The sequence below is a fragment of the Ceratotherium simum genome, chromosome 16 (genome assembly GCF_057802395.1).
Source record: "Ceratotherium simum simum isolate JZ-2026a chromosome 16, ASM5780239v1, whole genome shotgun sequence".
Lineage (NCBI taxonomy): Eukaryota > Metazoa > Chordata > Mammalia > Perissodactyla > Rhinocerotidae > Ceratotherium > Ceratotherium simum.
Genome location: NC_141915.1, coordinates 6354845 through 6371551, shown reverse-complemented (window position 1 = coordinate 6371551; position 16707 = coordinate 6354845). Strand labels below are relative to the sequence as shown.

Here is a 16707-nt window from a genome sequence, read left to right as displayed (position 1 = left end):
CCCCAAAGGTGGTTTCCTCAATGGGCAGATGCTCGGAATCATTGGCTGGTTATAGTTATATACCTATATTAGCGTAGGTATAGGGAGATGACGGTGATGATAGTGGCAACTACCATGTTTTGAGTATAAACTATCAGTCGGCTATCCTATATAGATTTGCTTTAATTTTCACCCTGCAAGGTAAGTTTTATTTTCCCAATTTTAAACGTGAACATAGAAACCAGAATCTTAAAGAGATTAAATGAGATGCAAGGTAACTAGCTTATAAATGACAAAACGGGCTTGAACTCAAGTGACTGATTTCAAAGGCTTTGCTATTGTCATTTGAGATGAGAGTGGAAAGGGAGGGACAGACAGGAGAAAGCTTGACTGGACTTGACCACTGGGTGTATGGGGAGAGGTATCACCTGGTAGAGTCACACCAGGGGCGGAAATTGGGAGGATAGAACGAGGAGCTGATCTGAAGGGACGTTGGGAAGTTCATTCAGTTTGGGAAAGTTGAGTGGCAGGTACCAGCAGCACAGCCAAGAGAAAAAGTCCAGCCAGTTTCCATCATTTAGAAATATACCCACCTAGTTCAGCTCAACTGTGTTGTCAGGAATAGCAACAGAAATTTCAAAATCGTTTGCATAGTGGGGAGGGTTCAAACTACAAGAGTGAATGAAATAGAGAGAGGGCAAAATGGAAAGAGTGGGAGGGAAGGATGGAGTGGGGAGGAAAAGAAGGAGAGAGGAGGAATAAAGGAAGCAAACGATGTAACCACGTTTGGGGAAAGGAAGACATAGAGGAATTAATGAAGGTGATCCTCAAAAAAAGAAATCAGAAAGGTAAGGTAATGAAGGTGATGTTTTCCAGAAGTGGTCACGTTTGGCTACATAGGAGTAAAAGGGAAAAAAGCACTGAGACAAGAGTTTGATTTCTCATTAAAAAGTTATAAATGGTAATATCACAGTATAGGGAATTTTTTGCATCCTGTTTCTAACTGGGGAACAAGAGACAGAGACAAAGAGAATGTGAAAATGAATGGGAAGTTTAAAAACTGGGAGAATATTTGCTGAATATTAAGAAATAATTTTTAGGTGTGATAATGGTCTTGTATCTATGTCTTTTAAAAAAGTAGTTTTCTTGTGGAGAAAGATACCAAAATACTTAATTAAATTATATTATTTGCTTCAACGTAATTCAGGAGATGTAGGGGAAGACGTAGTTTGGGTATAAGTGAAACAAGATTGGGCGTGAGCTGATCATTGTTGAAACTGGTTGATGAGTATATGGAGCTCATTATACTTTTCTATCTACTCTTGTGTATGTTTGAAGTTTTTCATAATAAATAGTTTAAAAAGTTATCAAAGATTAAAACACCAGGGAATGTAGGAAAGACATGTATACAAACCTTTGTGCAAGCCCACACAACATAAATATTCTGAAATTTAAGGTAAATGGAACTCAACAAGTATTCCTTTTATTTTAGAATATGAGCTGCATTATTTAATAATGTAGTTTAAATTATTCAGTGCTAGAACAGATTCTAAAAATAAATGTAGAACTCATTAATTTTAAGTAATTCAAAATTAAAACAATAATGAGTTGCCATTTTGCACTTTTTCAAGCCAGGAAATCCAAAAGAAAATGATAAAATGATGCCAGCAAGATGAGAGGAGAGAGAGTGTATTTATTGCTTTGGTAGTATAAGTTGTTACAATCCTTTTTAAATGACTTTTAGCAGGTTGTAAAGTAGTATACATTCACTAGTGAAACATGGTAGTGTACAGAAAAGTCAAGAGTATTTTAAAAGACAATTGATTCACAGATAGCATTGCAGATTATATTTCCTTCTAGACTTAAAATGCATATGGACATGTTCTGTTTTAAAATAATTACGTGAGCATAAATATCTGGCATGCTTTCTTGTTTAACAGATCATGAACATTTTTTATAACTTCTAATATTCAATAAAATTTTTATTATTATTATTATTATTTTTTTTTTTTTGAGGAAGATCAGCCCTGAGCTAACACCCATGCCAATCCTCTTTTTGCTGAGGAAGACCGGCCCTGAGCTAACATCTATTGCCAATCCTCCTCCTTTTTTTTCCCCTTTCTCTCCCCAAAGCCCCAGTAGATAGTTGTATGTCATAGTTGCACATCGTTCTAGTTGCTGTATGTGGGACGCGGCCTCGGCATGGCCGGAGAAGTGGTGCGTCGGTGCGCGCCCGGATCCGAATCCCGGCCGCCAGTAGCCCACGCACTTAACCGCTAAGCCACGGGCCGTCCCCCCAAATTTTTATTTTTAATAGCAACATATCATCCCACCACCTAGTTAACATTCGTCTATTGGACATTTAATTTATTTTGCTAATAAAAATATAATTTGTACATACATTTATTAATATCTCTGAATATCCCCCAACGCTAAATACATGGAAGTGGAATTCCTGAAGCAAAACATATTAATATTTTTTAAAGTTCTTGATATATATTGCCAAATTTCCGTCCTGATCTTTTGTGCCAATCTATTCCCAGAAGCAGTGTGTTAAAGCCACATTTCTCAGACATGAATGTGCAGACTGATTCACCTGGGGCCCTGGGTAAATGCAGATTCTGATCCAATAGGTGTGGGGAGAGGCCTGAGAGTCTGCATTTCCAACATGCTCCCAGATGCTGTCGGAGCTGCTGGTCCAAGGACCACTCTTGGAACAACTAGACATTGAAGAGCTTTTTTTTTTTTTTAACATTTTCATGTATTGATTTTTGCTGCCACTTCACTAACACAAAATGTTATTATTAGTTTCTTTGTCAATTTGATGAATACAAAAGTGTGTGCGTATTTATTTTATTTGCATTTCTTGGGTTACTAATGATGGTACCCATATGTTATTGGGCATTTTAAAAAACTTTTATCTTTTGTTCATGAAGAGTTGGATCACGTCCATCACCCATTTTTGTATTGAGAGGCAATCATTTTCTTTTGGGTTGTTAAGCACATTTGATACATTGAGCTTACTAACACTTTATTATTTGTCCTGCAATTATTTTTTTCTAAGATTGCTATTTGCATTTTCTTTTTAGTGTTTTTGACTTACAGGAGTTTTCAATTTTTGTTGTAAATATTTTTATGATTATTTTCTTTGCTTTTATGCTCATAAGATCTTTCCCTACGGGATATCAGAAGACTATTTCCTTATATATTCTTCTAGCTGTTTTATGGAATTATTGACATTTAAGCATTTAATAGTTTCCTGTTTTAATTATAAAAGTAATATGTTTACATGGAATATTGAGGAAATACAGATAAGGAGAACGATTATTAACATTTTAGCATATCTTTATCCAGATATTTTCATCTGCAAGCATAGTTTTAAATATATATACACATATATATTTATATAATTCTTAGAAAAAATAGAATCAGCAATTTAAACTTTTTTTACTTAATAATATACCATAAACAATTATTCATTATTCTATATCAATAAATATTTATAGCATCAGTTTTAATGGATCTCAAATATTCCATCATTCGTATGCCCATCATTTATTTAGTTTCCATATTTTTAGATATCTGTAGTTTATAATTTATGAACCTTATAAAAATGCAGGGATGAAATAATTACATGTGAATCAACATAATAATAGCAAACCCTTACACTGCACTAACCATTTACAAGGCACTATTCTGAGAGCTTTACAAATTTTAAGCCATTTTAATCCTCACAAAAATGTATAAGGTTGGTATGATCGTTTCCATTTTACAGAAGGGAAACTGAGGCACAGAGTGATCACTGAGCTCGTGAAGAGGTGAGGCCAGGATTTGAATTGATGGTCTTATCTCTGCACATACTATCTCTCAATATGACTATTATCCAGCCAGTGATTAAAATTAGGACATAAAATTAGGAGATGTAAAATTGTGGTTCTTCCAAAGCTGGTCTGGGACCAGCAGCATCAGCATCCCCTGGGGCCTTGTTGGAAATGCACATTCTCAGTCCCCACCCCAGACCCAGTGAATCAGAAACTCAGGGCTGGGCCCAGCGGTCTGTGCTGCGACCCTACAGCCAGTGGTTCTGGTGCCTGCTCAGGTTTGAGAACCACCGACAAAGAGAGTGTGGTAGGGAGAGAGCGCCTCCCTAGGAAGCGGAAGACCTGGGTTCTCAGCTTGCTTTGGGATGATTGGTTCCAGGCTGATGTCCAAACCCAGACAAATATCAGTTTTTCATCTATCAAATGGGGACTAGGACCAGGATGGGGCTTGGAGGGCAGTTGATCAGGTCCATTTGAGCTCTACGTTTCTGTGATTCTGGGATCATGAAAACATGGTATAAGACAAATTAAAAGAATCATTAAAAGTGTGCAAAACTTATTTATATCCGGGCAGGGGAGGAAATTGTAAAGAAGTAATAAAAAGAGAAGCAGATGTAAAATTCCATTTGTGATATTTTAAAGTTAACATAATAATAAATACATTTTTTAAAAAACTGTCATGAAACAGCACACTGACAATACCTTGGTTTCTTTAGGTCTCTGAATTAAGACAACAGCTTCGCATCCGGGGTTTGCCGGTGTCAGGCACCAAGACAGCCCTCATGGACCGGCTGCGGCCCTTCCAGGACTGTTCTGGGAACCCTGTGCCCAACTTCGGGGATATCACAACTGTCACTTTTCCCGTGACGCCCACCAACGCGCTGCCCAATTACCAGTCCTCCCCTTCCACCAGCGCCCTATCCAACGGCTTCTACCACTTCGGCAGCACCAGCTCCAGCCCCCCAATCTCTCCCGCTTCGTCCGACCTGTCGGTGGCGGGGTCCCTGCCAGACACCTTCAACGACGCATCCCCGTCCTTCGGCCTGCACCCGTCCCCAGTTCACGTGTGCGCCGAGGACAGCCTCATGAGCAGTCTAAATGGGGGCTCCATGCCGTCCGAGCTGGACGGGCTGGACTCCGAGAAGGACAAGATGCTGGTGGAGAAGCAGAAGGTGATAAACGAGCTCACCTGGAAGCTCCAGCAGGAGCAGAGGCAAGTGGAGGAGCTGAGGATGCAGCTGCAGAAGCAGAAGAGGAGCAACTGTTCCGAGAAGAAGCCGCTGCCCTTCCTGGCTGCTGCCATCAAGCAGGAAGAGGCGGCCTCCAGCTGTCCTTTTGCATCCCAACAAGCATCTGTGAAGAGACAAAGCAACGGCTCAGAGGGCCAGCCGCAGGCTTGCGAAGCCGCTCAGCTCCTGCCCCTTGGGAACACTCCTTGTGCGGAGCCCTCAGGTCAAAACGCCGTGCTTTCTTCCACTTTCCTCAGCCCACAGTGCTCCCCGCAGCATTCGCCGCTCGGGGCCGTGAAAAGCCCACAGCATATCAGTTTGCCCCCATCGCCCAACAACCATTACTTCCTCCCCTCATCTTCAGGCCCTCAAGGAGAAGCGCACAGGGTCTCCTCACCTGTCGGCAGCCAGGTGTGTACTGCACAGGTAAGAACGCCTTGCCCCATGCCCAGGGCACCTCTCTTTCTGGATGTGGGATATGGATTGGCCACTGCTAATATGGATTGGCCACTGCTAAAGAGCCAACATTGGAACTTTTAATGGGAAGGGTTTACCAGAAGCCCAAAGGCGATCTCCAGACCCCATGATCTGCAGGCCTTCACAGTAGCCCAGACTCACTTCTCTGAGCCTGAGGTTGGCAAACTTGTTCTGTGAAGAGCTAGATAATAAATGTTTTTGGCTTTATGGGCCATATGATCTCTGTCACAACTACTCAACTTTACCTTTGTATTATGAAAGCAGCCGTAGACAACTTGTAAACAAATGCACATAGCTGTGTCCCAGTAAAACTTTATTTATAAAAACAAGCAGTGGGCCAGATTGCCAACCCTTGTTTTCAGGACTCCTTGCCAACCCTTGTTTTCAGGACTCCTTGGCATAAAGCCTTACCAAAGGCCAAACTAATTCATCAAGAGAGCCAACAGAGATGTTGCCAGACCCTACTGTTCTCTCCGTCTAATGGTCTGCATAGTGCAAACAGGCCCTGTTCTAGTTTCTTAGGATTACTGCTGAACTAGCCAAATAAAAATCGTATTCTCGTGGGAAGAAAGACAGTAAATAAAATAAATAAATAAAATATGTAATGTATTAGAAGCTGATACATCTTATGGAGAAAAAGCAGAGAAGAGGGTTGAGGAGGTTGGAAGTTTGCAACTTTAAACAGAAGGTCCAGGGACATTTGAGCAAAATTTTGAAGGAGGTTAAGGAGAAAGCCTTGTGAATATTTGGGGTGAAGGCATTCAGGCAAAGGAGGAACAGCAAGTGCAAGGGCCCTGAGGTAGGAGCATGTGTGGAATGTTCAATGATCAGAAAGAAGGCCACTGTGGCTGGAGCACAATGAGAGGAGAGTTGTAGGAGATGGCTTAGAAGAGTAACTAGTTCAAAGACTAGACCAAGGTGATCATCAAAGACTTTCCTTTGTCTACAAAGCTGAAGAATTATTAGGAAAGTCTATTTAAGTCTATCTGAGAAAGAAAATTACATTATCAAAAGGTTCTGAAATCTATTTTATTATAAAGGGAATAGGAAGAAAACTCACACTGATTGGATAGCTGCCATGTGCCAAGTATTAAGAGGCATGTATATGAGTAATCTCATTAATTGTCACAACAACCTTCTGAGTTCCAATTTATTATTCTTTATTTGAGGAAAATCAGGCTCAGGGAGGTTAAACCAGTTGCCCAGGATCACATAAACCCCAAGTTATCTGATTCTAAAGTACATGCCTTTTTCACAGTGAGTATTCTCTACCCTGGGAGTCTGAGGTATGGGCCATAGGTAATGAGAATCCATTTTTACAAACCTACCAGAACAACTCATTCAAATGAATGATGCCACTCCTGAGTGGGCACTCTGGGAGGAGTTGGGGCTTAAGTGGATTATCATCATCGTTGACAACATGTATTGAGTGCATAGTGTCCTAGGCAACAAAGGTAAAAATAGCTGTTGAACATAGCTCTGGACCTTAAGATGCTCAATTCTAATGCTATCTCTACCAAGAAGAACTAACACTTGTACAGTAATTTGTGGTTCACAAAGCACTCTTTGAAGACATGAACGATTCATGATAAAAAGATAAAGAGCAATAATATAGGCTAACATTACTGATCTGTACTTATGACATTAAATGCTGCACAAAACATTGGTGGAGGGAGGCAGGTTGATGAAGGGCTAGAAAAGTCCAGGAAGGCTTGGCAAAGGGGTTGGACTTAATGAGAAGTGTAGAGTTAAAAAGGAGAGTCAGGAAAAGGGCATTCCATATGGAAAAAGATAGGGAGGTAGAATGTACAGGGCATGCTGAGGGAACCTAATGGAGGGATTAGTAGAATTTAAGCTTGCAGAAGGAAATAGTATTTGACTGCTGAGAGTCTTGAACACGTATCCTGATGAGAAATGGAGACCCTATGCTGTGGATATGTGGGAGCCATGGAAAGTTTTTGAGCAGTAGATGATATGTACAAAGCCAGATCTGAGACTTTGGTAATGGAATTTAGGCAGATCTGAGAAGATAAAACACCGGGCAGGGACCAGTAGTCTCAGCAAAAGCTACTCTCAAGTATGCCACTAGTGGCCATTTAATTTATTGCTTCTTCCTTTCTACAGAACTCAGGGGCACATGAGGGCCATCCTCCAAGCTTCTCTCCCCAGCCTTCCAGCCTCCATTCCTCTTTCTCTGGAGCCCAGGCAGACAGCAGTCATGGTGCTGGGGGCAACCCCTGTCCCAAAAGCCCGGGTGTACAGCAAAAGGTAAGCACCTGAAAACGTTTAAACTTGTCATTGACTTTGCCTCTTGTCTCTTCTGTGGCCCCTGTCCTCCAAATGATGAGGTTCAACAGCAGAAATAAATGACATTTTAGACAGAATCAAGTCAACTGGAAAAGGACTGAAATGGATACGTAGATATAAGTTTGACTATTCCGAGGAGTCATTTCCTGGGGTCATCCCAGAAGTCGTGATGACTAAAATGGCCATGGTATGTTTGTGAAACAAGATGGCAAACAAACCAGTTTCAGTGACGTTGAAGATTGGAATAAGGGCGCATGAGAAGATAACGTTGGAGAAAGAGGAAAGTACTGGATTTGTGGGCAGGACTGGAGAAGTGCAGACAGTTGGCGTCACAGTGCAGTCTCTCTGCAAAAAAGAAGAGGTGATACGTATCAGCAGGTGGAAGAATCAGGGATGTGAAGGACCCAGGATATGGGGAGTTCCAAGGAGCAGTGAAGAGGTAATAAGAAGGAGGCAGACATCAGAGGGCCATGATACAAAAGTGCTACATGCCACAAGTCAGGGCAGGGCGTCCTTTGGGGACAGAGAGACCCTGAAATGGCCGAGGCACTCCACAGAACACACTCAGAGTACACAAGACTGGTTCACAAAGAGATACCCCAGCAGTGCCGCCAACTTTCTGCAAATACACCCGGCTAGGAATGAAATGACCTAGGGGATGAATTACTCTGGAAATTCCTGGGTTGATGGACTTCTTTGTATTGGACTGGACTCTGTTACTTTATTTCCTTTTCTCATCTCCCTCTCTCCTAACAGACAGGGTGACTTTAGAAGGGGAAATGAATCTGTGAGGTTCCCATCCTAAGATGCCTCCAGCAATAAATCCATAGTGATACGCAGTATTGTTAATAAATTGGAGTTGTTTTCTAAGCTCTAGCTCTTTTTTTCCCCTTAAATCAATTTTTCGAAAATTTGGCCTCAGAGTTTCTAAAACAGAAGCAGTACCATTTCTGACCCATGAATTGATTGTCCTTCTCTGCATTTTACCCACGCAGATGGCTGGCCTACACTCTTCTGATAAAGCAGGGCCAAAGTTTTCGATTCCATCCCCAACTTTTTCTAAGTCGACTTCAGCAGTTTCAGAGATAACACAGCCTCCATCCTATGAAGATGCAGTAAAGCAGGTAACCACATGATTTATTCTTCAGAGAAGAATACACTGACTAAATGGACATTGTCTTACGTGATTCAGCTTCATGCATGTAGATTCTGATATTGAGTGTGTCTGGTGCCTCCCCACCAGAATGAGCAAAGTGTCTAGATGCTAATCGTAGAAAGGTGTTGCATGTGTGTAAAAGCTATGTGAGGCAGAGATAGGACATTGGGCTGGGCACCCAGATGCCTGGACTTAGTCCCAGCTCGCCACCAGCCAGCTGCCACTACAGTTGGGCAAGTGCTCAACTTCTCTTATATAAAATAGGGCCGATATCTACTTTGTAGGGATTCTAGATAATATAGCACTTACCACATTGTCCAGGCACAAGATAGGTACTCAAGTATATGAATAGAGCAATTGTCAGGGTGATACTTTCTAACGTTCTTCCTAGCTTCAAAATTCAATGATCCTGGCAAAATATTGCTGGTTGTTGAACCCGGGTAATAATGGAGGTTCATTGTCTCCTTTGCTTTCATTTATGTTTGGAAATTTTCAAAATAAAAAGTAAAAAAATGAGAAAAGAAAAGAAAAACAATTGATGAGCTTATATTTCAAATGGTCTGAGCTTGGATAAAGTATCAGATGGACGTTCGTTTGTGCTCAACCCAGAAAAGAACACCTACATCCCTTGCTGCATACTGGTATCCTGCAGATCAGAATCAGCCTGCTGTTAGGTTTCATTTGGCTGAGAGAATGTTTTAAATATCAGGAGATTTCATGCAGAAAGTAGGCTTTCTCATTTCTGAGAAGTTAGAGGATCTGGCAAGACTGGAGCCTCATTTCTGCCAGACAACAGTTGCCTGAAACAAAGTATCCACTGCCTCCTTGAACCACAGCATAAGGTCTACACTCTATTCCTCTCTCTTGTTCTGTATTTGGCTCATTTACATTACCTGCCAGAGCCTGTAGGCATCTAATGCCTTCTGGACTGGCAAATGACTCATTCTTTGAGCAGTGCTCCCATCTGTATTGATTATTGATGCCTGTGTTTATTGGGACTGGGCTCTTAGAGGAGCGAGATGGATACATGCCTCTGTTCTCCCCATTTCCTTCCCTTGGTATCTGTAAACATCAACTGATCCTTCACACTTTAAAAAGAAAAGAAAAAGGCCAAGCAAAGCAGATTTCCATAAATAAGACTCTACTTAACAACTCAGATGAGCCAGAAGGGAGGGGTGTATACCCTAAAAGTGTCAACAAATTCCACAAGCTATTGTGATGAGGAACCAGGGAAATATGAGCCACGTTCTGGGGCCAACACCCAAATAGGAGGCAGATCCAGGTCACCTCAAAGTGAGAAAAAAGGCCATACTACCTCTGTATTAAGATGCCCTGCTTCTGAGATGGAAACCTCTCCAACAACTGAACTCGCTCTGAAGGCCTCTGTGCTGGGGAGCATTCTGCCTTCTTCTCCCCTTCTCTTGTTGTGGTAGATTGTTTCATTCAGTAGTTTTCCTGTTTAAAATCAATACTGTTTTAATAACACAAGGTCCAAAAATCTTTAGCCAGGTACACCCATGTTCATAGCAGCATTATTCGTAAAAGCCGAAAGGTGGAAGCAACCCAAGGGTCCATCGATGGAAGAATGGATAAACCAAGTGTGATCCATACATACAATGAATATTAGTCAGCCTTAACAAAGAAGGAGATTCTGACACATGCTACCACATGGATGAACCTGGAGAACATTATGCTAAGTGAAATAAGCCAGTCACAGAAGGAAAAACACTGTATGAATCCACTTATCTGAGGTATTTAGAAGTAGTCAGATTCACAGGACAGAAAGCAGAAAGGTAGTCGTCAGGGGCTGGGGGAAGGGAATGGGGAGTTAGTGTTTAATAGATACAGAGTTTCAGTTTTTCAAAATGAAAAATGTTCTGGAGCTGGATGGTGGTGATGGTTGCACAACAGTGTGAATGTACTTAATGCCACTGCATTGTACACTTAAAAGTAGTTGAGATGGTAAATTTTATGTTGTGTGTATTTTACCACAATTAGAAAAAATAAACCCTAACCAAACCTAGTTTAAAAACCTGTAGTGCTGCTTCTAAAGATTTCCTACAGAGGAGGTAGCCGCCTTCTGACTTCTCTGTTCTTCTTTGGTTAATGTGCAATAGCAAATGACGCGGAGTCAGCAGATGGACGAGCTCCTGGATGTCCTCATTGAAAGTGGAGGTAAGGCTGTCCTACTTCTTGTCCATCAGGATACTCTGGCCCTGCGTGCACTCTAGGGAGTTAACCCTTAGGACCAAGGTCAGATGCTCATCTAAGTCAGATCAAAAAGCCACCTGTGGGTAGAGTCACTTCATCTGAGCTTCCTGGCCAAATTTGGAGCAGATAGAAGAAGGCCTGCTGGGTGATTCCTCACTGCCTTTGTTCCTTCATCCTAGGAACATTTTTCACCAGTCATTTTAACAGTTTTCGTCTTGCCCCTCAGTCCTTGTTTCCCTAAATATTTTCTCTTGCTACACCATTTCTCTCTGCTGTTCTAATCCCAATGTCCCTATCTTCTTAATTAGAAGAAGAAGAAGAAGAAAGCAGATAAAGCAAGTTTTGTGCTACCTACTCAAAATGAAGTTCCATTAGTAATCTCCCACTGGACGATCCATTCATGATTAAACATCATTCAAGCTAGCAATAGAAAATGACCAACATGTCCTTTTTGCCTACTTTTAAGTAATTCATTTATTTATTTAAAAAAATTACAGAGTATGTGCATAGAGTTTGAAACCACATACATGAGTAAGATCATGTAAGGAGAACATATGGATAGAAAGGAAAGACCTCAGGTCTGAGCCCTTAAGCAACGACATTTAAAGTTTCCAAGAAGGAGTAGCCAGGCACTAGGCTCAATGCTATACCAGACCAAGACTCTGCTTTTATGGAGTTTACAGTCTGGTTAGAGGGATGGACAACAAGCAAGTGAACAGGCATTTCTTCCATTTTAACAAGAGGAAAAAGTAAAAGACGGGTACAGGTGTATGTATCTTTATAAGTTTTGTGATGGAAAGATGAGAGGGTTCATATCAGACACCCTTATATTTTTAATGAAGTGTGTGGCAAGGCCAGCAAAGGGTGAGAGTGCAGGAGGGGAGCACAGGAGATTCGAGGAAAGAAGAGCGGTTAAGAATCAACCATGAATGAATGGAGTTTTCTGGAGAAACACCGTAGGATTGCTGGGCAGTATTAAGTGCCAGTTGTAGGCCTGACATCATGAATTTAAAGTGAAACCAGTCACCTTCGTTGTGTAATTTTTCTCTTGTAATGTCCACCTTATCCGAGCCAGGCTCAGAGAAAACAGATGATAAGATTCATCCAGGTGTGGGGTTTTGCCAAGGGAATATGGTGAAGGGAAAAAAGCCAGGGGATTGAGAATATTTATAAGAGGGTAATTATAATGGTAGATCAGAGAATATAGACTGGACAAGGAAAGAAGTGAAAACCAGAAGAGGCTGATGGATGGTGATAAAATAGTAGAGTCAGTCGATTGGAGTGACTCTAAGTGGCTGAGAAATTGTTGTTGTGGGGTACTTAATAAGTGAGCTAGAGGAATGGGAGGGGACGGACAAAGAGTAGGAAATTTTGCTTGAAATTGAGTTTTCAGAGAGATGCAGTATTTGGGAATGACAAGGTCCAGGGTGTGTCTAACAGAGTGGGAATGGAGGAATCAATGGAGTTGAGGGGGATGGGGTGTCAAGGAACTGAGATGCCAGCTGGACAATGGGTCAATTCTGAGGATTCTGAAGTCACAGAGAATGACAAGAGTGGAAGTGGAAAAAAGGCAATGAACCAGGGAATAGAGTTTTCAATGGATGAGGAGGAGTGACCAGGAGACTGGTGGTGGGGAGAGAAGCATGACCCTCAGAACCACTGAGGAGTTATAAGAAGGAGGGGGAGTAATGGTCAGAAAGTGGGAACAGATGGCACCTGATGACTCATCTTCTGACTCTGAAGTAAATGAGCCCACAGAGGGTGGAACAGGGGATGTAGTGTCCTCAGGGGACAGCCAGGTGTCAGGAAGGAGCAGGTAAAGGAAACTGGTTTGGGAGTTTGATAATCACAGAGTGGAATTTCCAGAAAGAAAGAGTTTGGGGAGAGACCTGAGGGAAGAAGAATTGGGGATATATAGAGCAGTTGATGGATAAGACTGGATGATGAGCAGTGACCAGAGAAGCATGGCCATCTCCTGTGTCTCAGTGTAACTCATTCGTTCCGAAGATTCACATTGTGCGATTGAGCAATTCCCGTTGTGTTCCACCAACAGAAATGCCAGCTGACGCCAGAGAGGATCATTCATGTCTTCAAAAAGTCCCAAAGATACTCGGGTCTTCCCGAAGCCCTGCTGCTGCCCTCCCCAAGCCCTCGGCTTCCTTTGAACAAGCGTCTTCAGGAGGCCAGCTCCCCTTCGATCACTATGGCACCGACAGCGATGAGCACCTTGAAGTCTTATTAAATTCCCAGAGCCCCTTAGGAAAGGTGAGCGATGTCGCCCTTCTAAAAATTGGGAGCGAGGAGCCTCCTTTCGATGGGATAATGGATGGATTCTCTGGGAAGGCTGCAGAAGACCTCTTCAATGCACATGAGATCTTGCCAGGCCCCCTTTCCCCAATGCAGACTCAGTTTTCACCCTCTTCTGTGGACAGCAATGGGCTGCAGTTAAGCTTCACTGAATCTCCTTGGGAAACCATGGAGTGGCTGGACCTCACTCCACCCAGTTCCACACCAAGCTTTAGTTCCCTCACCACCAGCGGTCCCAGCATCTTTAACATTGACTTTCTGGATGTCACGGATCTCAATTTGAATTCCCCCATGGACCTTCACTTACAGCAGTGGTAGAATGCCTGATGCAAAAGTGCTAAGGAAGACCAATAGGAATTCCATGGGGGAAAGCACACAACCGTAAATTTTTATATTACCCTAAGAAGGAGGAGGAGGAGGAGGTGAAGGAGGAGGAGAGGAGGAAGAGGAGGGAATTAAAAAGAAACAATGGAGACTTCTGTGACAATCAACAAGAACAAATAGGAGTCTTTTTCTATATATAGTGTAATATTTACCAACATTCAGTAACTGTTGATGATTTCAGCAATGCATTCAAAAATATACTTTCTTAGATCAAGAATGCCAAAACCAAAATTCTTTCAGTGCCTTTTCAAACACCAGTATTTTTTCTAGCCCATAATTTTTCTCAGGCGTTGTTGAGGCATAATCTCACATTGTAAGCTTTTCTCATGAATTCGTTAGACATACTGTGGAAAAAAAAATGTAAACTCTTTGGGGAGTACAGGGAAGCCAGTCCATCAAAGGTTAGGAAAGACATACCCATGATGGAGGCTCCTTCTCATCTCTCCATTACCTTTCTTTCAAAATAGAAGTCTGGTCCAGCTTCAGTTAGGGAGTTCTTGAGGCAGAATAGAGGGACAGAACCAATACATTCCCAGGGAGGTGAAATCAACTCAGTGTCCCTCAGCCACAAGGCTGCCCCATTGGAGTGGTTTCTAATCCTGTACCCAGGACTCTTTGTGGTCACGATAACAAATGACCTGCATTTGGTCCGGAGAACCCTACCCAGAACTTCCCTCTTTCTTAACCAGTAGCTGAATCACTCCCACTGTCTCTGTGGTGAAACGGGGGAACCCTAAAGCAAAAAAAAGCCCTCCTGCCGTGGAAGGTTCTCCAACACAACCCCATTAGTTCCAAAGACCAGAGATGACCACGTAAGCAGATAGGAAGGATCTCTCTAGCTTCAGAAAGCCAAATCAGGGATAATTTAGGCAGGACTAGGGAACATCGTTTTACATATCATGGGAATAAAAACCACAGGTTACTATAATAGGACTATTTATGGAGGTCCAACTTCTTTTTTTGGGTGGGTGGGGGTTCCACCTCAGTTTTTCTTTCTCCCATTCTACTTTTCTTTCAAGATACCAATCCTTTCTCACTCCTCTTTTGAAGATCTTTCTTTTTCTGCCACAACATTGAGAGAAGACGACTTCTCAGATCTAATAAGCTGCCATACTCCTAGTAGAGCCATAATTTAAAAAGCTAAAAATCCAGGTTCTCCTGGAGAACTCATTCTCCTTATACACAATCTGCTGAAACAGGAAGTTGAAAGAATGTCCTTAGGAAGAAACTGGTGACTCGGCCCATCAGTCACAAAGCTCATTCTACCCTCATTTGATTTACAGCAATCATTGATTTGGGTTGCTCTGGGGAAATAGGATATCATTATATTGTAAAGATAAATATGAATTATATTTACAAGGAGAGAGTATTTTAGGTCTGGGTTTCTGAAAGAAAACACAATTGCACATTGAAAACAATGGAAGAAGAAAAGACGGTGGTCTCGTGTGCATTCCTCATTACCTCTCATGCTTTCGCTGGGAGTTGAAAAACTCAAATTACATGACAGTCTCTCTGCGGCTCCAACCTGCCGTTTTATATACAGTGTTGCATGCTGTAGAAAGTAGCTATTGCTGTTTTTTTTTTTTTATTTAAATCACTAAGGCACTGTTTTCTTCTTTTGTAAAAAATGTTGTTCACTGTGCACTTATGGAGAAAATAACCAAAAATGTTGTGATTTTAGAAGTTCTCTTTTTGATAAACCAAAGATTTAGAAGTCATTCCATTGTTAACTTGTAAATGTGTGTGAACACAGAGTGTTTTTGGTGACTGCTACTCTGAAAGCTGCCAGATCTTATTGGGGCGGTGGGGGGGAGGGTGTGTGTGCATATGTGTACAGATATATACATATGTATATATATGTATGTGTGTGTATACATGTACACATATATACATACACATATATATGTATATAAACATACACAAATATGTATGTGTGTGTATTTTGAAAAGCAGTGTTACAGAGTTGTAAACCAAAAACCTTTAAGCCTCAATCTGCTGTGAAACGATACTTGGCCTTTCTCACTACGAGTTCCTGATTAATCAACCAGACTACACGTTGCCTCTCTGAGTATGACTAACGGCTCCAGCCCGATGACTCACAGCCACTTGCTTATCATGAACAAGCTCATCTTGACAATGAATATGGATGTGAAAAGACAGAACAGCTTCACCATTAGTAGCTGGAAATGGTAATACAGTCTCTTATAGAAGAGCATAAAAGGAACATGAAAATCGTTTTTACATTCCTTGATCTGCATTGTGCTTTAAAAGACCCACATGGTAAATTTTTCATTTTGCTTTTATGTCAGTGATCAGAACCAAAAATCTAGAGGGAAATATTTTCTTTGAAGATGAAGCTATGGGGAAGAAAACCTTATTGACACATTCCTCACATTTGTTTATTCCTCAGAAGTTGAAGTTTTATTTGGATTTTGACAAAGCTTGCTGGTCAGGACGTTTTTCATGTGCCACGTTGTGCAATTGTATGTTATTTTTTCCCCCCTTATTTTCTCTGGAAAACAAACTCACAGTGTCCCTACTCTGAGACTCTGGTCTGATTGTTAATTATTATTTCTTCTGGGTATTTCGGTCTGAAGGACGGACTTGGTTAGGAGGCCTCTGTACTTTGTAAGACTGTGCGTTTTCATTACGATCTTTTTAGGATGCAGTCTGGGACTGACACTCACGCCTCACGGTAGACAAACAATAAGATGGTTCCCGTTTGCTACTACAAACCAACACACAACACAGAGCAGACCCCGGGATTATTGATCTCACCCTCCTCCCACAGTCTCCACACACCATATTCACTCTATCTCTTCATAGATCAGACGTG

General features: G+C 41.7%; 1 protein-coding gene across 1 annotated transcript in view; it reads left to right on the top strand.

Annotated features, from left to right (window-relative positions):
- The window catches only part of MYOCD (myocardin), a 94034-nt gene extending 78346 nt beyond the window's left edge, over positions 1-15688 (top strand). Inside the window, exons 10-14 of the mRNA XM_004433048.3 lie at positions 4517-5455; positions 7631-7774; positions 8809-8937; positions 11087-11144; positions 13234-15688. Coding sequence (XP_004433105.1) covers positions 4517-5455; positions 7631-7774; positions 8809-8937; positions 11087-11144; positions 13234-13805 — 1842 coding nt within the window. The 3' untranslated portion in view covers positions 13806-15688. The remainder of the gene's footprint in view (positions 1-4516; positions 5456-7630; positions 7775-8808; positions 8938-11086; positions 11145-13233) is intronic.
- The last annotated feature ends 1019 nt before the right edge of the window (positions 15689-16707 follow it).